We start from the raw sequence: 22,629 nt of genomic DNA on the forward strand, positions 1-22,629 counted from the left end.
TTTTGCTGAATGTACACCTTATACACTCCTGAGTTTCAAGTCTATTAAAAGGGTTTAGGGAACACTAACCCTGGTTTGAGGGGAAAACAACACATGAGACAAAACTTTGACAAAACATTTATTCAAGAGACCGTTTGCTCCTATCCAAATTTGGAAAAGGTTAATTAAAAGGAGTTTGGCTGAGGCTTAATATTGAGTTTACAAACCAAGTATTTGAAAACAGGAATTCATTCATATTCAACCTGAGGCACCTTGAGCACGACTTAAACAATTGAAGAACCGATGAATATGAAGCAGTTGATGAGATTTTGATTTTATAGTACTGTATTTATAGTCACCCATGTGTAAAATTGCATGACTGTTTTTGCCTGTAGAGCATTTCACAAACTACTCAAAGAATAAATACAAACATTTCTGTAAAACCTTTTCAAAAAAATATAGAAAAATATGCAGAAACGCTACCATTGTTCTGCCTTCTCTACCCCAGTCCTCACTAAACAAATGTACTGTACAAAAGCCCCGAAGCTGACAAACTACAGCTCTCCTCTTCAGTGATTCATACAGACTAACTGATCAAATCGGCCACTGAAGCAGAATATTTGATCAAATACTTTTACAAAAAGTTTTTTTTTTTCCCTTTTATTTTCTTAAATTTTTTTAAAAAACGTATATTTGCAGTTGAGTTATGCAAAGGTGGGGCAGGAAAAATCAGTGAAAATCTGTGTGGATCAGAAATCAGATTTCCTTGGCTTTTAAGAAAAAGAGTTGTTGTCATGCCAGGTTGTCACCCATGGCTTCTTTTCCAGGTTTTCCCAGTTACCGTTCCCAGCATCTACTGCTCTGTCCTCGTCTTTGATCCAAACTTCACTGTAACTGGGAACCTTGTCTTCATATTTGGCACGTTTAAAAAAGCCACACTGCGGGTGAGGGAGAAGGAAAATCAATACTTTGTGAAACAGTGAGAAAAGAAAGTTTAGGAAAAAGCAAAAAGGAAGTTGGTGAGTTGTTTAATGTCAACAGTTTGCTTTCACAGGCAAGAGCCAAGATGCAGTGAATCTTTAAATCATAGATGTGCAGAAAGTCACCGAAGGCTCCTCTTAAAGAAAGGGAACATGTTTTTAAATGGAGAAGGAAAAAGAGCTTAAGATCAACTGATCAAGCGATAAAAAGCCCCCACATTTAAATAATCACCCATCACCTCCCCTGGTCATGCAAGTAAACTAATGATGCACACAGGTACTCGTGTGAGAAAATCTGAACCAGGCATTTGGGTTATACTGTGTAATATTAAAAGCGTCCCTGCCACTGTGTACCAGACAGAAGTGCTTCTGCAGCAAAAAGGAGCAGAAAAGGAAGTTTGATTCATTCAAGCCAGGTCAGGTAATTTTACCCTCTCTCTGTTTTTATGTATTTGAAGTCAATGTCTCTTTTTCTGGTGGCTCCTCTTTATTCTTTTTTCCGAAGACTCCACACTGAGGAGAGGCAAACTGTTAGCATATAATGTAACGTTTGCCTAAAAGTGGTGCCTTACAAATTAAACTACATGTTCACAATTAAGCTGGGGCAGTGCATGTGTCCTGGCCGTGTGTCCTTCACTCTTACCTTCCAGAGAAGGAAGGCCAGGAGGCCTAACAGCAGCAGTAGGAAAAGGATAGACAGCACAATGATCCACCACGGCACTCCTCCATACCGAGCTGAGCGCGTGTCTGGGAAAATCGTCATTTTCACCTGTGAAACAATACAGCAGCAAAACATCACTGTTAACAGAGAATATCTTTCACTTTAAAGCAACACAATGTTCAAATAATATCTGTAAAGCCTGAGCAGGTCTGCATCATGTGTGTTTGTCTTAACATTCAATCGACAGATAGACTCACTACTGATACCTACAATGTCAAAACCACACTTACAGATATATCTGCAATTCCCGTTTTTACTCGAAACTGAATTGTGGATATCTCAAATTCCAGTTTCAGATATCTACGACATTCAAGTTCAAGATACAATATCACAATATCCTGGATGTTGAATTAAGTTTCAGATATCTGGTGTATGATATGCCGTGTATTAAGTGGCGTCTTTCTCCCCGTCGTGTTTACCTGTGTCTCTGCATTTTGGAGCAACGTGTTCTTTGTTGTGCTGTCAACATGCAGTGAGGCCTTCACTATCACCTCCACGTGATGAAACGACTCAAAATCCTGTACAAAGAAAATGAAATAGAAATGATCATTGTATTTAAAACAAAAAAACCTGAAGATTCTGCTTAAATATTTGCCTCCATGTAGGAGGTTAAGTTTTCAATCATGAATTAGAACATAATTCAAAAATCCTTAACACTAAGACAACTAAAAGAGATACGGGGAGAAATAATAAAAATTTCCATTACTATTATACAGCAAGTGATTATTGAGCGGTTTTCCTTCTCAAATTCTGCTGTGATAGAGGAATTAAAAACATATTGTTACCGAAGCCATGGTGCTGTTCCAGAGGCGAGAGTGTACATTGATGACAGCATTTCTTTCCAGGCCCCGCAGGGGACACTTTATTGTCACACACTTAGCCCCATCTTCACAGCTCTAACAGACAAAGAAGGGAGAACAAAATCATGATTAATAAAACATTTTAAAAAAATATAATATTGCTGTAATATTGATAGAATAAAAGAGCCTTTGTTTGTGTGTAGTTACCAGTGTTACTGATTTCTTTGATTTATAACGAGCAATGGTGCCCTCTTCACTTCCCTGGGAGCTTCCGACTGATCTTCTTGATCTGATGCGACTTGGTTCCTTCAAATAAAAGTACATTCCATTCAATATCTAATGTGCTCCCACCTCTGTATTGTGTGTCTAAATAAGATAAAAATGTGAACGTTTCACAGAAACAAGTCTAGGTAATCCTGCTGATGAAGCGCCTGTCACACAATGAAGTGATTTTCTCACACTGACCAGGATGAGAGGGTTGATCTCATTTTTAGGAGTGCAGACGAGTTGGTCCACTCCTGTGGAGCTGATCTTTGTCAGGTAGAGCAGCCCCTTGTCCTTGTCTGTCAGCTTTGGCCACCTGATGTTGAGGACAGCGTTGCCAAAGTCTGCCAAGTTCTTTCCCAGGTTGATTATCTGTAAAACAGGTCAGCAGGAATAATAACATATATAATACTGAAGCACATTTAAGTAAACGTAGAGCATCAAAGGAATAAAAATAAAAGTATAAAGTCTTTCAAAGTATATTTGTTGTACTCACTCTGAACTGATGTGTGATTGCACTGCCAATGTCATTCTCAGTCTTCTTGCCTGCGTCACTTTTGGACTGTCCTGTAAAGTAGACCTGAGACGGCTGGATTTGACTGGACAGACAAAAATGCACCATTAGTGGCATGAACATCTTTGTGGGTGTGTATGTATATCTCTGCGTGTGTGTGATTCTCACCCTGATACAGACAGCTGCAACATGATGGCCACCTTTGCCTTTGCTTTGACCGGACCTGTGCTCTTCTGGATGCTTGTCCTGTCAGATCACACAAGTAGGTGCATAAGTTTATCCAGGAGTGCATACTCTATCTGAAACACATTCTCTAGCAGCTCAGAAACTCTCTGTGCTCCCCTCTTGCCTTCATCAGTCATGACACAGAGCACATTACTTCCTGTGTAGTGTAGTAACTACTTCACTGTCATTCATGTCAGGATTTCAGTATACTTACGTCTCAAACTCAAGATCTGTCTCCAGTTCAGTAGTGCTGAGAGAAATGCCTGATGTATCCAAAATAATGTAGATCGTCGCCTACACGCACAAACACAATTTTTCAGTAATAACAATGGCAGCTGTTGTGCAGAGGAGGAAAACAGGACCAAAGGGTGATTTTCGCTCACCTCTGAGTCTCGTCTGAAGGGGTTTCCAAGGTCACAATCAATCTTAGAACCGTCTTTGTTGACGGTACAGCTTATATATCGCTCCTACAATTGATAACAAGTCATAGTCAGATCAACAGATTGTGTGTGTGTGTGAGACAGATTGTCACTGAAAGACCTTCAACTTACACCCAGTGGAACGCTGTGACGAGAGTAAGTCAGGGAGCTTGGGAAGGTGGCCATCAAAGAAGCTTCGTGTGCGTCGTCTCCCTTGAGGTTGGTTACTTTGACCTCCAAGACGACGTCCTGATTGTTGAGTGAGATAAGGGGCACGCCATTCTCCCTTCAAACATGGAATGCATGACAAAAAGAATTCAGATAATAAAAATGATACACATAAAAACTAATGTATGTGTGTTTAACTCCATTGATCCCACTGAGATCAAGGATCCCTCATCAGCGAAGCCTGAAACTCGTTCAGTGTTATTAGGTTTAGAAGTTGCATATCAGAATGTAATTTAAGTATCAGGTGCCGAAAAAAGACAACACATCTCCATCGTCAACAACAGATTAAAAAAAAAAAAAGGTGTTTTATTGCATGTGAGTGACTCTATCCTCTTACAGTTCTAATGGGACGAATTTCTTGTTGTCAGACGACATGCTGCCGTAGCGATATTCCAACTGCAAGTTGCTGTTGCACTCGTTGTCATCGCCACAACCCTCCTTCCGAAATTGCACCTACAAACACACGTAAAAGGATCACACGTGACAGTGGCGACATCTGCTGCACGTCAATGAAATAGTAACACAAAAAATAATGACAATTGTCAATTCTGATTGGCAAAGTTTTAAATATGAAGATGGTGATAGCTATTACATGGTATTACTGTAATATTGTCAACTTACTACCACACTAGTACATTGTTTTTGCCAAGCTGGACATTGCATTAAAAATAAAATGGTACAACTACAATGTTAATCCCCATATAAATAAAAAAAATATGAATGAAAGTATCACCAATTAAATGTTTAACTCAGTATCATGCATACACACCACTGTTTCAGCCATGGGTGGGTCATTGGTATCAAGGACAGGTGTTAGAGGAGCTGTGCTCTGCCTGCGGTTACGTTTAGCATCCATGATGTTGACAGACATGTTGACGGAGATCCCACGCAGCTTGTCTTTAATGTCGTCCTGTGGGACAATAATGTCAGACAGCCAGTTACATACCCACACACACAATTCACAGTGTTCAAGAGTGAATGGAGACTTTTTTTTCCAGCAAGAGAAACTACCTTTATGACAAGCCGACGTTTAACACACTGTTTTGTTCCTTTGGTGTTCAAGATGAGAGTGCCTTTGGAATCGTAACCCTTTTCTGCGCCAGCGGCGTCGAGGAAGTTTGCCCGCGAAGTGCGAGTACGCTTCCTGTGTTCAGCGTCTGCCTCCAGGGAGTATGCCACCGCTTGAGAGAACAAAAAAAGTCACATATGAGTAGAACTGAGCATGAAACTTCAATATTTGTTTGGCATCAAATATAAAAAAAAATGTGTCGTGAGACAGCGCTTGACATGTGTGTGTGTGTGTGTGCCTGTATTGTGTTTTCAAAAGTTGGTGTTTATTAAACGAATGATGATATAATGAGGAGATTCTTAGTGAAACATTAAAAAAGTTACACAGATTTCATAAAATTGGTGTTGAAAAAAAGTCCACCCTAAAAACTTGTACTACCCCATGCAAAAAGAAATTCTAACCTCCCTAGTACAATAATTCTGGATAGTACACATCAATAGGTTTTTTTGTTACAACATGATAAAGCTTAAATGTAGCTTTTATAAAGAAAGCTTACTCAGTTTGGGAGCATAGCTCTTGTGGCTGGTGGTGTAGGTGAAGCACGCTTCAATATCCAAGCTGGAAACAAAGAAAAGTTTAATGTCAATGAATGCCCATAACAGAAATCATCGCTCCTTCGATGAATAAAACAGGAGCCAAAACCTACCAGAAGCCGTTGGCACAGTTCTTCTCACTGAGGTTGATTTCCTTTGGTGTGAACTTGATTTCTTTCTTTATGCTAATAACTGGACGGGCTCTGGGAAGACCAAATGCAGTGAGCATCGCAGCAGACATGATGAGACCTTTTGGTCAGGTAAATGTGTCCGTTTACTTACTTGAAGACAAAGACAGAGTCTGAGAGGGATCCGACAGCCAGGTCGGGGAAGAAGTTCTCATCCAGGTCCATGTTGCCTGCCAAAGAGTAGCCAAACAACTTCACTCCTAAAGGTTGGCCGAGCAACACCTACAGCCAAACACAGTGAAAAATGTGAAAAGAAATAAGATTTTTTTTCTTTTGCAAACAATACCTCCTTTTATACAACTGCCTTATTACTATATTATTGACAACCTTCCCGTATCACAAAAGGAATATGTATAACATACTGTACCTGAACATGTTTTATAGAGCTGGGTACTGCTGCCGATCCACTGTAGATGTAGACTTTCCCTGCATCGTTGTCGTCATAAGGAGCTCCCACTGCAAAGTCTGTCACAAAAGAACAACTTCTTACAGTACTGTGCAAAAGAACATTAATTAGGGTTGCATTCCAGGTTTAAGAGAGCCAGTGTCATGCTATTGTTAAAGTGTCATTATGGGATTATGGGACAAAGTGCAAAGGAACCTATTGTAACAAGGAGTTATTTTTAAATGTTGTTGTTTCTTTTATTTTGCACTGCATACATGTGTTCCAATAAAGTGATGAGAACAAATGATACTGTATCCTCATTGTAGCAACAAATCTAATTGTGGCTTGAGACTTTTGCATATTAATACTGTATGTCACTCAGAATTAGGATACATATATAGGAGTACAGACTTCTCACCCTGGAAACCATCCAAATTCATGTCTCCCAGGTTTTCCACAGCCAGGCCAAACATGGAGTTCATGGCTCCATCTATTCTGATTGGTGTGACTTTGTTCCACTTTCCTGCTTTGTTGATGAAGACATAGACGGCTCCACCAATTTCTCCATCCTTCTCGAAGTACTGCGGTGCTCCCACCACAATATCTTGCCAGCTAATAAACCACAGCAACACACAAAAAACTGTGACAACAGCCTTTTTGGAGCTGTGTATGTGAATCAGCCCACGTCACTCACCCGTCCCCATTGAAATCAAGTACAGTCAAATCATAACCGAAAGACGAGGCCAGCCCCTCCCCTTCCAAGATGTACTCTTCCAGCAAGATGTTGCTTAAAGATGAGCCTTTCTTCAGCAGCACCACTGCTCCGCTGTGGTTTGCCCTCGGCGCTCCTGCCACCACTATCAGCTCACCCTTCTTGGTCAAACTCGTTCCTGAGTCTAGAGAGAAGCCTGACAAATAAGAGACAAAGGAATGCTTACTGACGTGAGACGAGGATGACTATCAATGCATACTTGAATACTTTTCTTTGTAGGCACTTAAACAATTGTGCTGATTGAGTATTTTACCCAGGTAGCTGTTGGGAGGAGCAGGAACTAGATCAGGGTTCTTCTCTCGCTCATCTCCCGTCTCAAAAGGACCATCGTCATAGATGCCCATATCTAGTAAGGAGTCATTTTTTTGTTCCAAGCGTACCACACCTGAAATAGATGAGCAAATGCATGACAAGACAAGATGGGAAAGATTTCATTTGATACAGTTTTAGTATAGAACCCCCCCCCAACACCCACACACCGACACACTAGACTACCTTTCCAGCTGTATGCCCCAGGAGCCCCAAAGATGAGGTAGTGGAAGTCCTTGTCAAATGTGGCAGAGAGGCCCTGCTGGCAGGAGCCGAACATCTCATGGCCTCTGGGTCGACTCTCACAGAAGTGCCAGCTACCTCCATCTTCACTCGAGCTAGGATCAATTTCCAAGTTCTGACTCAGCACGTAGCAGCGTCCGAGAATGTCACGGGATTCGATGTCCGTCTTCATGTTGGCCCGGCGCTGGTAGCGATGGGCACAGGTCTAGCAGGGAAAGAGTCACATTTTAATTTTCTTTCTCTGTCATAAATAAAAGTATTCAGTTTAGCTGATGCCTTTACCAGTTTTTTAGTTCTTCATTTGAACAGATGTGTCACTGATGTGTTTTCTCCTTATGATAAAAAAATGCTCAATAATCATATACCTGGTTGGTTTACACAAAGCAAAAATACCTTTATTGCCACTAACATCTCTAACATTTTCTTTTATTAATTTATCGTCTACTGCTTTATCATTATTTAAAATAATAATAAATATATATATATATATAAAAATAATATATATATATATATATATATATATATATATATATATAATAATGGTCCGAACATTTCTGTTGATTTAAAGGGAACTATCTGGACAGTTTATTAATAATATTATTATTATTATTATTATTATCATTATTGTAATTGTTATTATTCCGTATTTTCCACACTATATGGCGCACTGGATTACAAGTCGCACTGTCAATGAATGGTGTATTTTCGAATACCGGACTATAAGGCGCATTAAGCAAAATAAAACAGTCAGATAAGTCAGTCAGTCAAACTTTATGAAACGCGTTCACAATAACTCTCAACATTGTTCAAACGTTATGAGCATATTCACAATAACTCCCAACCTTGTTCAGTTAAAAAACACAGTCTGATACCGCTAAATCAAACGTTAGAGTAGTCACAATAACTCTCAAAATTGAAAAAATTGAATTGAAAATTGAATTGGAAAAAAAACTTCACTTGGTTTTTGACAGCATTGGTGAGATGGGCGCGCATGGAGTCGCAGATCAATAGGGACGGAGATTTGTGGAAAAAGCCATCCGGTCTCTTGACATAAATTTCTCTCCTGACTACGGTAGCCGTAATGTACCACACAAAATCGATTCGAGGTCAGTAAGTACAACCAGAATTAATCCATATATAAGGCGCTCCGGATTATAAAGCGAACTGTTGTTTTTTGAGAAAATTAAAGGCTTTTAAGTGCGCCCTATAGTGTGGAAAATACGGTATTGTTATTAATATTATTAATAATAATACTAATAATAATAATACGAATACTACGAATAATACTAATAATAATGACAATAATAATAATAATAATGTCCATAATTCATGGTCAGATACAAAGATGGGCAGCCTTACCACAATCTTCCCTCCTGGTCCCTGACTGTTGACTGTCACTCCCATCCACTGTTTTTCTTTGCTTTCTCTTTTTATATCCTCTTCACAAACACAGAAGAAAAGACACCGTGACTTTCATACAAAACTTAACTAAATTAGCCAAAGGCTTATGAACTCACCATCACTATCAAAGTTAATTCTGGTGCATGAACTGGAGGAGGAGCTCATGTCACATCTGTAGAGCCCTCCTGTTGTTGTAGATGTTTGACCTGGGATTGATTTCGCTAGGGGGGCACCAACCAGCAACCTGCACGCACACACACACACACATGAATTAAAACAAACAACAAATGGCAGCTCAATGAAAGGCACACCATGAAAGATGCTTAAACTTTACTTGTCATCTGGGAAACTGAATGAGAAACACTGTGGCATTTCCTCCACTTGAACATTACATTATAATACATTCCAATCTACTGGGTCACACAGAAGCCACATTGACATACTCAAACACACACACACACACACACACATTCGCCACCAAACTGATGCCCCATGTCCTGGACACAGGCACACACAGGCTGCCTTTGTGAACAAAAGTAAAAGGGAAAATGCCATTGATGATTGGCACCCAGTTCCCAGGGTAAATCAAGTCAAGGATGTCATTACTTCTCTGAAAATAGTGTCTGACAATATGTGAAAAATTACAACGGTGAGACTTGACAGCTTGTCCCTCATGACTTCAGACACGAGAGAATGTAAAATGACTCGAAAATAACTTGACTTATGGAATATTTATGTTTATGTCAAATATTGAGTAATTGCCGTTGCAATTTGTTGTTGAAACAAGGAAAACATTGGGCGTCTGCTTTTGCAGCATTGTGTACAAACCTGGCAACCGAGTGACACCAACACCACTACGTGAAATTCCATTCGACACTTCAGTTCCCACAAAGGAAGGTAGAACAGGAAGTCAGTTGGTTGCTATTTTAATGTAACGCTAGTTAACATATTGGTGGGTGAAAGTCTGGTTATGAAAGGTTTTTTTAGCCTAATGTTTTTAATTTGGTTGAATGTAGGCACCATGTCTCAATATTCTTTACATTTTAGGCTCTGTAGTTTTATTTATTTTCATTTTATTGATGTTATTCATATCTTCTTCTTTTTTTATATAAACAATTCAGTTGTATGGGAGCATGAAGCAGTCCTTACATTGTATGAGTAATACAGTGTTTCTGTTACTGATAAAACTCTAGCAGATCAAAATGACTTGAATGAGCATTTTTAAATGTGGAATATCTGGGAAATCATCTTCATTTTCTATATTTATAAGACTTGACTTGTAACTTGCTTGATTTAAAGCGGGGACTCGACTTGAGTTCCTTGAGACACACGCCCAGCAGACAATGTTGACAAATTTTGAATGATTTGAAACCCTCTTGACTACTTTTCAACATTCAAATTCATGTTTAAAAAAGTGTTTATTAACACATTTCCTGTAGAGAGGCAAAGTCTCTCTTTGTATAGTCTGCCTTGTCTGTCCAATGACCTATCTTCATCTGCCTAAGTCGCCCGATGACCTTAAGTTTAGCCATTTTTAGCTGGAATACAAAGCGTTTTCAGACACAGAAACACAGTGTACAGTCAGAGTGAGCAGTCACAGCCACAGTGTGATCAGAATGTCTACAGTGTGGACCTCCACAAGAAGCACTGCAAAACACTTCACTGGTCGGAGATTTCAAAGTTTCAGAGTGTAAATCATTATATTCTGATTGAGCAGGCATGATGGGGATTAGCAAAGGACAATAAATCTGTTTTTGTGACATGCAAAGATACGGCTTGTTTCCACAAGGTTACCCACAGCCTCTGTCATTAATAGTTAAGATCTGTTTTGAAGGAAAATATGATTTTGATTTGAAGAAGTCATCACAACAGAAACACACATCTTTTGAATGATGGACAAGCATACATTGTTTATCCTGTTTTAACCACTGGATTGGTTTGGCCTTGTGTCACAAACCACAGCACTATAATTTGCAAGGTCATTCCACCCATTTAGGGTAAACTCTCCTCCTCTATGTGCACTGCTATACTGAACAGACAACGTGTTTTCACACAAACACGAAAGGCTAGGGTCCAGGTCAACTGAGTCAATGCTTCAAAGAAAGGATAGATGGGCATATACACATAAACATTATCCATAGAGACACAGTAAGTCTGAGAGAATGGACGGAAAGAGGGTCACTATTCCCTTGGGTGTCAGTTCCCACTACTGTATAGAGAAAAATGATTTATCAGGTATAATGACATCAACAGACAGTATTGTGAGATATGCGCATGTAAATTCAGCATGTGTTCTGTTAATATGAAGGTACATATTTTTACTGTTTACTGCTATCCTATATCCTATGCTATAGAAAACGTAACATAACCCTGATTTAATAATTTACCACCACTGGAGGAAGTGGCATGGTGAAAGGGACGGGTAAGACAGTGGGAGTGGGAGAGAGTGTGTTTATGGGCATGTGTGACACATACTGTACACACATAGTGACAGACAATACACATTGAAAGGTGTATTGTGTGTTGTTGTTTTTTTTGCAGAAACTGGCTGCCAGCCACGGCACAGCCCATTGCTTAGCAACAACCAGTGGCACCCCATCAATTTCAACTGCAAATGGGTTGCAGATCCATGCAGGTTCATGCCATGTGTTACCCAACTTCTCTCTCCATCAGTCTGCCAGGCTTGAGCCTGCTGATTGAAAAAAAAATGGCTTATATGAAATGCCCAGATGTTAATCTGATTTATGTTCCTCTTACTTCATTCTTTCAGCCATCACCTCTTTCTTTTCTTGTTTCTCTCTTTGATGTTGGATAACCTTAACTAACCGGAGACTATATACAGAGACTATCAACACTCAGATACAGAACTGAGTAAGCTCCTGCAGTTGTAACATGCTAAAATATCTCTACATCCTTTCATGTTCTTGCTGCATTTTTTTCACTAACTCAGTCTGTCTTTCTCCTTTCAAGCTCTTAAACATCCCTGAACTCTATGTCAGTCTCCTCCTCCGGCTCTGCTCTCTCCACTCACGCATCTTGCACTTTCCCCTCATGATTTTGTCATACAGATGGCTGTTATGGCAATTATCATCGATTATGAAATGCTACACATTCGTGGTGACACACATCATTATCCTGCCCTCACCTTCAAGTATGTACAACACTCAGCCCTGTAGGGCATGAAAGGTAGTTGAAGATATTAACTCTGAAGACAAGTTGGCACGCGTGTCTGGCAAAAGAATTGCGACTTATGGTGCACACCCTGCAGAGAAGAGACACACATGGGACACACATGTGTTAAAGATAACACCGAAACACATGTTGAAAATGTATTACCATAACCCTGGCCTTATCTATCTGTCTGTCTGTCTGTCTGTCTGTCTATCTATCTATCTATCTATCTAGCAGTAAAAATTAAACAGCAATAGCTTCACGTCACTCACAGATGACTGACAACAAGACAAAGCCTCAGTTTGCTCAGCCACAGCACTATTAACACTCATCAAACAGACACAGGCTGGCAATGGCTTCCATTCATTTGGACAGCCTAACCAAAACCCTATTCCAAACCTTAACCATGACCAGTAATGCCTAATCCTAATCTTAAAGCAAATACAATTGATTTACCTTTAATTCGAAGTAATAATTGAGAAATTAGGTTCTGCCTGATTAGGACTATACTTTTGTCCCAATGAGGACTACTGTCAGTGCTCATACCAGAAAACATCTTTAAGAAGTAATAAAAACGCACACACGTGTGCATACACAAAAATTCACTTTTCAAAACGAACATATCGTCAAACATTGATGACATAAACTCACACTCATGATATGAATCAAAATGTGAACCAACTGTCATAATAACAGAAAGGAGAGCAGCAAATAACACATTTGTTCATTAAAATGGCATTCTCGTATAACTGATTATTAGATTGGCCAATTTAATGTCACAAATAAGAGGAAGAAGTGCACATAAAAATTTAACAAACAAGCCACAGCTGACCTATTAAAACTGCTTGTTCAACTTCACAGGCCAAAGCATGGCTTAAAATTCCTTAATCAACTGATTATACGCACCGATTCACTTTCTGTTCATCTACAAATGCAGCTCAGTCTCTACATTATCAACACTGGTCAGAGCACACAAGTGTTCTGGTTTCTTGTATTTGTGCATAAGATTAAGAACAGTGTCTGACCTCTATGCAGAAGGAATTAGGGACGCTTAACAACGCGGATTCTTCATAGTCCAGAATCTCTTGCAGGGGAATAAATAACCACCATGTAACCTTCAGGCCTTATCCAAACAAAAATCAAGCCCCGATTGGTTTTTACACATCATTTTTCTGTAAAAAAAAATTGTGCTGAACGACATGGCGAAAATATGTAATTGTGACGTCACAATTGTTATTTGAATTGCGTTCATTTTGTGTTAGTCAAACCTTAGTTCAATAGTCAAGTTGTAATAAATTTAAAACATCACTGCATACTATTGCAAGAATGAGATACGAGAGGATACGACTGAAACCTTTGCTAGTAAAGTCTAGACCCCACATCAGATATACTACATAATATTTTTCATAATACCATCAGTACATCTATCAGCTTACTTTAACAAGAGGATGCTGCTGCTCTGTTTGTAAGATAATGATGAGCAGTGAATGCATCGTTTAAAAGGTAGCTGTAGCATTAAAACTCTTCACACTAATGCGTCTGTGCAATAAAAACACTACAGTATTCACATTTCTGCATAGGGGAGGGAATCACATGTTACGATACAATACGTGATATCGTGAAAAGTTATAAGTGCAGGATTTCTCTATCTATTCATAACAAAGTGCATAAAGCCTATGTATTGAACATGGATGTGGCATCTCTTAGCGTAGCTTTGTCCATTATTATCCCGCTGTAAACTCCCTCGTCTTCAGCCAGGTAACACCCGCCCAAGTTTCCCTCATTTATATGAGCAGCGCCACCGCGAGGAGACGTGAAGTAGCGACACCCAGTGAGTGAAACTGGCAGGGACTGTTTACTTTAGAGTGCATTGATTTATTAATTAAAATATCAATATTTGCCCTGACATATCGATTATCGTATTGCACGAGGAAGGACGACGATATATCATCAAACCGATATCTTGACCCACCCCGTATCTGGATTATGTCATTTTATCTTTATACGATACTCACTATTGGCCGATAGTCCGATACTGGCTAATACTCATTGGTTCAGATATAAAAAGTCAAAAAGTCAAATCCGATCCATAAAATATAAATATGAGGCAAATTATTTGCTAAATTCAGGCAATGTGTTGTTAACTACAGATGTTCCCATTGCGTCCCTTTAATGCACTATTATTTTACCAAGGTGGTAAATCCATTAGCACAAATACTTCATTGACAGTAATGTTGTTGTAAAAAAAAGGCAAAAAGACTATAGGAGTGATATCAGCATAGAAATTCAAATCTGTGATAACGGTATTGTGTCTGACACACACACACACACACACACAAAGCAGCGGTATGAACCATCCCTGCTTCAAACAGCTTCCCAGATTCAGGAATTTGACTCCTCTGGTCTCAGGTCAGTTTGTATTTGGGCTATTCAAACCAGTGACCAATTTATGGCATTCAGCCTTTATGTGGAGTGACAAATCCCTCTGAATCAGTGCCCATAAAAATGCCAACAATGATTCATGGGAATGTTTTGGTCAATTTAAAATGCCCTCATTTAAAAACACTTTTGGGAGAGAGTGGGCACTGAATAGAAGTGTAGAAGAAGAAAAAAGCACTATGGTGGACCAATAAAAGATTACAAATAGGTAACCTAGAGGGAGGGGAAAAAAAGGGCTCTGTTTAAAGGCACAGCAGGTATAGTTTAAGTACAGTAGAGTTTTGTAAAGTTACTGTGTGAAGGACAGTTACTGCTTTAAAACTACCTGCGACACACCTGACCTCTAATGTGGTATTTCACCTTTATCTGTGTGTAAACAGGGATTTTTTTCATATCACGCTGCAGCTCTAACAGCCCAAAATGAACTTACAGTCGCCTGTACCGCCGTGACATTTTAATTACACGGTTACGATAGTTATTTTAAAGACATTACAAACGAGGCGAGGCCTCCAAAACTGAGCTCCCCTTCACAATAAAACTCCCTGCTCCTTACATTCGCTTATCCTCCGGTTGAAGTTGCCGGTGCATCGCCATGGAGAAGCCGAAAAGACTGTCGCGCTCCCCGTTCTTCCTCTGGTAATTGTCGGTGTCCAGGTTGAAAGCCCACAGTCGACCACATCCCACGAGAAGGACGAGCAGCCATGGTCCACAGGTAAGTCTGGTGTCCATGAGACACGGCACAAAAAAAAATTATAAAATTAAATAAACACACACAGGCAGAGACACACACAAAGTCCCTAGTGCTGCTGAAAGGTGAGACCTCAGTGAAGGAGGTGCAGACACAGACTAACTAGTCTCACCAGAGTTGAGAGTGGTGCACTCATTCCTGCACACACACACACACACACACAGCTGCCCCTCCCTCACTGCTCTGTCCTCACGGGGGGGGGGTACAGACTAAATCTATTGGTCTGAAGGCAAGGCAACTCTCACTTTTTTTCTCAAAATTACGACTCTTTACTTTTAGAATTCTGACTTTTTTTCTTGGAATTCAGATTTTTTTCTCAGAATTCTGATTTTCTGATTTTAATCTCAGAAATCCGACTTTAATCTCAGACTTCCAACTTTAATCTTACAATTCAAGATGGGTTGTTTTTTTTACTTTTTTCAAAAAAAATCTACTTCCCGATTTGAACAATTATAACAAAGAATAATACAAAAGAGAGCAAGTAAACAAAAAGTTAGACCAAGATGGAGCATAGAATGTGATTTTACAGCATAAAACAACAGTTTACTCAAAAAGTATTAAAATAATGTACAGTGCTTTAAAATAGTTCAATCGTGAGCATATGAGAAAGGAAATAATGTTAAATAATGATGTAAAATTCACATTTGGTGCTGATTTCAGTAGTTTGTTCCACTTGTGTGTACCATATATTTTTGGTTTGAACTCTGGGCTCGTCTATCCGACATGAGTCAGTAGATCTTACAGACCTACGAGGTTTGTATTATTTTAGTATGTCACTAATATATTCTGGACCTAAAACATTCAGTGATGCAAACAAAACACATCTTAAATCCCACTGGCTGGGAAAATATTTGAAGTAGGATTTTTTGAGATTCTGAGATTTTGGCACAAAAGACTGAGTGTGAGGTAGATACAAATGTGGACATAAAGAACAGAGAAAATAGAAATGTGATGCAGTATTTGCAGCATGTTACTTCTTCATATAAGCCTCTATAAGCCACAGCCCAGAACCCCATTGCTAGAAATGACTCAATATTTAGAATCTTTCTACAATTTTTCAGGTGCTCTCAGATTCAGATCATAACATGCCATCGCCACAGGGCCTGTATCTTCTGTAATGACTCATTAGATGAGTCACAGAGCCAGAAGCAGCTGGACCAGGCACAGACTGGACTGGGTACATTAGCACATTCCCTCACTAGATGGTTTTCAAGGCATTCCATGAGGCGCTGACCCAAAGATTGTCCTCGCAACACAACATTTCAGAACACAACACCGGCTTTGTCTGCACATGGAGACAGAGGGCAGACAGAGAGAAGCTGCCCACATACAGTACTGTGTCAAAGGCAGAAAACATGGTTGGAAGAGGGGAATGCAGCAAGGGAAAAGGTCACAGGGAGAATGTGGTTCTTCTGCAGGTCTGTTTTCAGCTTAAGTCGCCATCAAATCTGGAAATAGCTCCAGTAAGGATCAAAGTCCTGATCAAACACATATTTGGCAGATGTGTTGATAAAGTAAAAGCTAATAAGAATACACCTGGACATAGATCTGTCAACTTTCCCCCCTGTCCAGATCGGGCCGATGTTACACTCCTATGTAGGTGCTTTGGTGATTTACAGCTCTGTCATCAGGAGATCACAAACAGGAATCAGACCTATCACTGATAAGAACAGCAGAGTGAGGTATGTTGCGTTGAGCTTGTCCTTGGCTTGTGTGTGTATGTGTGTGTCACTTCCTCTGTATGACATCCAGGCACAGATCTCCCTCTGTTCTGGTGTTCCTCTCCTCCACAACCCACTTAGATGTTATATTATGTTATATATAGTATTGTATTTATTTGTCTCACAACAGGGAAATGTGTGGGATCAAGAGTAAAACAAAGTAATAAACAATGAAATGCAATGAAATTCTTTCTTGCTGTGCACACAAATGCCGAGTTAAAAAAGAGTCAAAGAAATAGATAAAGTAGAATGTATACAATGTAAACTGTGTATAACCCAAAATAAGCACGACATGTGCATCATTGATGCAGATTGAACAGTGTGAGGGCCCGCACATAGGCAGTATCAAAACTTAAGAACAGACTATGAAATGAACCAGTATTATATCGTTATCATTCATGTTATCATTCAGGATCCCCCATGTACGTCAGTGACATAAAGAATGACATGGGATTATTTCAATTATCTCTCAACAAAATTGGAGTTGAGTGAAGTCTATGTAATCTGGTTCCAACATTTACTGTGTTTCAACATAAGGGAAGCATAAAAAAGAAAAAGAAAGAAAAAAAATCCTCCCTCAGGTGCTAAAGCAGAGCCATGACTATAAAAGCAATTCTGTCTGACACACATGCATGCAGAAAAGGCAGTGCCCGGACTCGCCCGAGCCACAGCCCTGTACTTGTTCTTAAAGGTACAGCTCCAGGTACACGAGGGGAAACAAACACACGGGCACCTGAGGGTGTGGCACAGTGAGCCAAGAGACGCAGTGTGTTTTTATGACACAGTAGAAACACATAGCCTTGGGCTACTCATAGACGACTCACATACAATTCACCTCTGTTCACAATCACAATGAACTCCAAACCCAGGATGTGTCATAATTGCAACACATTAATGAACTGCACTTTCCCTGAGCGGTCTGATGTCTGCTAGATGGAGAATATTTTGAACAACAACAAAAACGCTGTGCAGGAGTGGGATTAATGAGTGCTGCTGACTCAGCTCCTCTCGTGTTACAGTTTGCCTTCTGAGTGTGAATGCAAGTGGTGCAAGGTAGCATATCTTAAAGGAACACTTTGACATTTTGCACAATGTGCTCATTGGCTCTCAAGTCAAACGAGAAGATTGATCTCTTGCCTGAGAGCTAAGTTCACCGTCTGCTGCCTCTATAGCTTCATGTTTGCTGTGCACACGTGTCGTCTCAGCTTTCTCATCTGTAAAACCAGAAGAGCCCAGTTAGCATTCACGTAACCCTGTGGGGGACAAACGTCTAGTGTACATGCATTAACTCTTATTCACAGGAATGATCCGATGTCTTAGTAGAACGTAGATGTAAACGTACACACAACGCAGGCTGAAACAGATAATCTATCCTTCTCCTTCGTAATGACATTCAAAAAAAAAACATTCAATAAGGAGTAATTGATGTCCCCTCCCATCCAGGAGTGCTACAACAGGTGGGATTCTTAAAAACCCACCTTTTGTTTGACGTAATAGGAGCTGGCAGTAGGTACGGTAGGGGCTCCAGTGTCAGTGGACTCAGTTGTGCCTCAGAATGTTATCTCATCTCAAACTCACGTTTACAGTTTTACTGTTCTGCTCAATCCTCCTAGATTGAGGTGAGTGACAGTCATTTATCTGACCTTAATATATATCTTTTTCTGAATCTATATCATTCAGATTCAGAAAAAGTATTGTTCCAGAAGGACAATTTCAACACAGTCATCCGTTCTCACATACGCACACAAACATACACCATGACAGGGCGTTCAGCATCAGACAACAGGGACAAAAGAACAGTAAAATTTACCCCGAGTGTAGCTTGTCTGATAGCTGAGTATCTATTAGTTCTGCACTCAGATGCCAGTGATCATTATGTGATCATTAATTATGTTTTTGGCCTTTTTAACCACCCAACCTCCCCAGATTGATCACCCAGTGATTTTGCAGCAGAAGTTTCCAATGCTGCTGAGAGCACTTCTGTCCTTGGAAGATAAAACACTGAACCGACAAATACAAGAGAATGTTAAAAGACTATAAATAAGCAATAAATATGACAGAGGAAAAGTGGAAATAAAGTTTTTTATTTTCAGGTTTTAAAAGATTATACGTTATATAATCTTTTAAAACCTGAAAACTGGTTTCACAAATCCACCGTGGTTTCATCCTACCATGCTGTCCTCTAATGAATATATACATGTCACGTATACTGTGCATTTAATTGTAGTAAGCAATGGTGCAGCAATGGTGTCAGTTTTATTTGGCAGTGCATTATCAGTGTAAGAGTCATTTCTGTTATTATTTTGGTGTTTGGAACCTCCCACCACTTAGTAGGAGGATGTGTTCTCTATTTGTGCAAAGTGATTTAGCTCAGGGTTGAGCATTTTTTTGGGTTGTTGACTAAAAAGAGAAGCACAAAATGTTCTGATTTCTCTTTTTATTAATATATAGTGTTCTATAAGAAACGTTCTGAGTGGTATTTGTTGGAGTTCACAGAACTGTGCCACAGAATTAACCATTTTACACGGCAGAACAGAACAAACAGATGCAGCAAACATTTGTGGCCCATTTTGACTGGCAAATGGTTTGTTACAGTTAGTCTTTGTTTTTGGTGAAACTTTCTTTCTTAAATCACAGAACACTTGATTTTGAATCAGACTGACACACACACTCACATACACACAAACCATGCACTCAGTTGAAAGGGTATAGCTGGGAAACCGGTTTTCTTAGATCATACACAGTAAGAAAGTGCAGTGAGTTCCACTGTGTTTGTGTCAATGTGACACTTTGAATCTCAGAGGACAACAGATGCAAGCAAACACTATTATCCATGACCTTTTAGAGCTTCGCACATGCGCACACGTGCACAAACTACACCCATGCTCATTTTTTAATTATGCTGTCTACTTTGATTGCTAGGACAGTGTTAAAGAAAAAAAAAAGAGACAATTACACACAGAAGCCACAGACACACGCAGGAATCTATGATATGACATCACCTGACCACCCCTCCAAAGTATTTCCACTGTTGAAAAACTTAAGACATTCCAGGCAATGATAATGTCAGGAGGTCAAGAGAGAAAGTTGACGGTGTCAATCAAGAGGGAACCCACCCTGCACCAACCTGGTGACTGTGGAAACAAAAGTATTATTCCAGGACCACAATTCAAATTGTAGCATTAAATTTAACCAGTTTCTCAGAAATTAGGTTCTGCCTCATTGGGACCAGGTTTTGGTCTCCATCAGAGGACATTACCTTGACTTACATTCATTTCCTGGACACTTATTATAACCTCAGCCGTAAACTACTATTTGCTGAACCCTAACATTCACCTATAAAATGAAATTATTTATAATATACTTTATGTGACTGGCCCCACAACGTGAGTAATACCTGAAACACACATAGACACACACATGCAGGTTTACTGTCATTTTTTGACACACATTATACACTGTGACCTAATTAAAACTTGTGTAAAATGTGCTTCGACTCATCAAGGACTGATTCCAGTACTCAGTGTCACCTGTTCTTGGTTGGCATCATATTATCTGTTTGATGAGCGATGAATCAAATCTCACCGGCTGGACCAAATGATATTTCCATGCCGTGTGAAGCCACGTTGAGCAAGATAATGAGACAATGGCATTCAGTTGGCTAGTTGGTCGGTTGATCAGTTCACCAATTTGATTCAGGCCAAAATATCTTTGAGTGACAATTAAGATTAAATGTTGTGAACTACTCACTCTCAACAGTTTTCAATGATATTGTTACATTTGCTGCCACATTTATTAGGTTTTTGTCACAGTATCGGACTAACTTCTGTGTGTCCTGTGTACAGATTTTCTCTATGGACTTTGGTGTAGGGGAAGAGACAGTTACAAAATTCCAGTAAGAAAAGGCTAACATATTGTTAGAATAGTTTTAAATGAGCTTAAAGTGGTTATAATCTGTTTTTTCTTGTGTCCCCATTGATTTTCAATGATAATGTGTTTCCATGGCTGGCTGGTTCTATGTGTCACTACCTCATACAACCACATTTCAAAGAACTTGAAATGTCCCTTTAATAAGTACTGGATATGTTATTATACGGACCACACGGTTGCTGTGGTGGTTTAGAACTCTTGCCTTTGCAGCAGGAAGACCCGGGTTCACGGCCTGGTCGGAACAAGGTCCTTTTTCTGCATGAAGTGGAGGATAAAGTGGTAGAAGATGGATGGATGGAGGTTATTATACATTTTTACATTTTTACATGTCATGGTGCCCACTGGATACATCCTGATAAATCCTTTGCGATCCTGTAAACATTTATAGGATGGATGAGAACTGCTTGTTTTACACTCATAAATGGTTCTGACATTCACTCTTCATAACATGGTGGTCCCATAATTTCCATCCAGGTCACCATGAAATTCACTTTTGTGTGACTTTTCTTTACAATTATTGGATGGTTCGACATGAATGTTGACGCCTGGCTCAGAAATATGCTGTAGTAAGTCATAATGAAGATTCTTCCCCTCTGCAGACATTCACTAACTCAACATCAGCCTGTAGCTACATGTCCTGCTACAGTGAATGTTCAGCTGCAGGTAACAAACCCTGCTGTTGTGGTGTGGCCTTCAGGTGTTTGGTCAAAGACTGTTACTCAGTCGAATTCAGTACATGCTGTCTGTGCACACACGTGCGTCTGTGTAAGACACATCTGCCTCTACAAGCCTGAAAAGGATGCGTCACTGTGTCAAAACTGCAAATCCGCAGGTCACCAAGGAAAACTAAGAATTCCTGTGGTGGTGCTTCTCGGTAAAAGTCCCAGGCGAGTGTGATATATCACAGTTTTACCCTTGCTCACAAAGTGATACACATGTGGAATGCAAAACTGTTGGGGGGGGGGAATAAGAGCTATTTAATCGATAGTTCAAGACCAATTTAACATAGTCAGTGGTAAATATGTAAAACATGTGACCAACCACAAACAGAGAGAGAGAGAGAGAGAGAGAGAGAGTGGGGGAAGTCCTTACACATGCAGCAGGAATGAATGTTGCAGCAATGAAAATCGCATCTGACTGTACATCTCTATGTTCACCATCAGCGTGTGTGTGCGCATGTCTGTGCAGAACCCTTGCGAGGCTCATAGTAATAGGAAGAAAAACATGCAAGTATAAGAATGAAAGATAGTAACTGTGTTGCTACTGTGCCGTTATGTGTTGCCCACAGACTTACCACTGTTGTGTAAACTGAGGTTTTATTTGTATTTCTTATTTAGCTCTCCTCTCTAAAATCTTACCTACTTTCTGTTTTTATGAACATGTTTCTAAGTAATAATGTACACTGTGTTTCATGGATGATCAGCATCCAATATGACATGCAAAGACAGATACCCGCATGCCTGTTGTTTGGTTAATAAATTAGAAAAAAAGACTAAAAGATTATATGGCATGAGTCTGATTTCAAATGATGGCACGTAGAATAAATCATGTTTTCCTAAAAAATGATGGTGGATTAAAAACAAAAACAAA

The 22,629-nt window shown here is 39.7% G+C and overlaps 1 protein-coding gene across 2 annotated transcripts; it reads right to left on the reverse strand.

The window, feature by feature from the left end:
• Positions 1–105: 105 nt before the first annotated feature.
• On the reverse strand, positions 106–15,509 carry LOC122778528 (integrin alpha-6-like). Of its 2 annotated transcripts, XM_044040524.1 has the most exons (26): positions 15,194–15,509; positions 9,147–9,274; positions 8,989–9,068; positions 7,573–7,834; positions 7,331–7,462; positions 7,000–7,213; positions 6,724–6,917; positions 6,288–6,385; positions 6,015–6,142; positions 5,846–5,935; positions 5,696–5,757; positions 5,142–5,311; positions 4,900–5,040; positions 4,468–4,583; positions 4,035–4,188; positions 3,867–3,950; positions 3,698–3,777; positions 3,427–3,504; positions 3,241–3,343; positions 2,946–3,116; positions 2,688–2,786; positions 2,466–2,576; positions 2,100–2,198; positions 1,603–1,728; positions 1,391–1,472; positions 106–917 (listed from the first exon to the last, which is right to left on the reverse strand). In XM_044040524.1, exons 1-25 carry the CDS (start codon positions 15,367–15,369, stop codon positions 1,404–1,406), a joined length of 3,165 nt encoding a protein of 1,054 aa, XP_043896459.1. In that variant the 5' UTR covers positions 15,370–15,509; the 3' UTR covers positions 106–917; positions 1,391–1,403. The 2 variants fall into 2 exon arrangements, with proteins under 2 accessions (XP_043896459.1, XP_043896450.1); XM_044040515.1 differs by lacking the exon at positions 1,391–1,472.
• Positions 15,510–22,629: the final 7,120 nt, after the last annotated feature.

Source organism: Solea senegalensis, linkage group LG1 (genome assembly GCF_019176455.1).
Source record: "Solea senegalensis isolate Sse05_10M linkage group LG1, IFAPA_SoseM_1, whole genome shotgun sequence".
Taxonomy (NCBI): domain Eukaryota; kingdom Metazoa; phylum Chordata; class Actinopteri; order Pleuronectiformes; family Soleidae; genus Solea; species Solea senegalensis.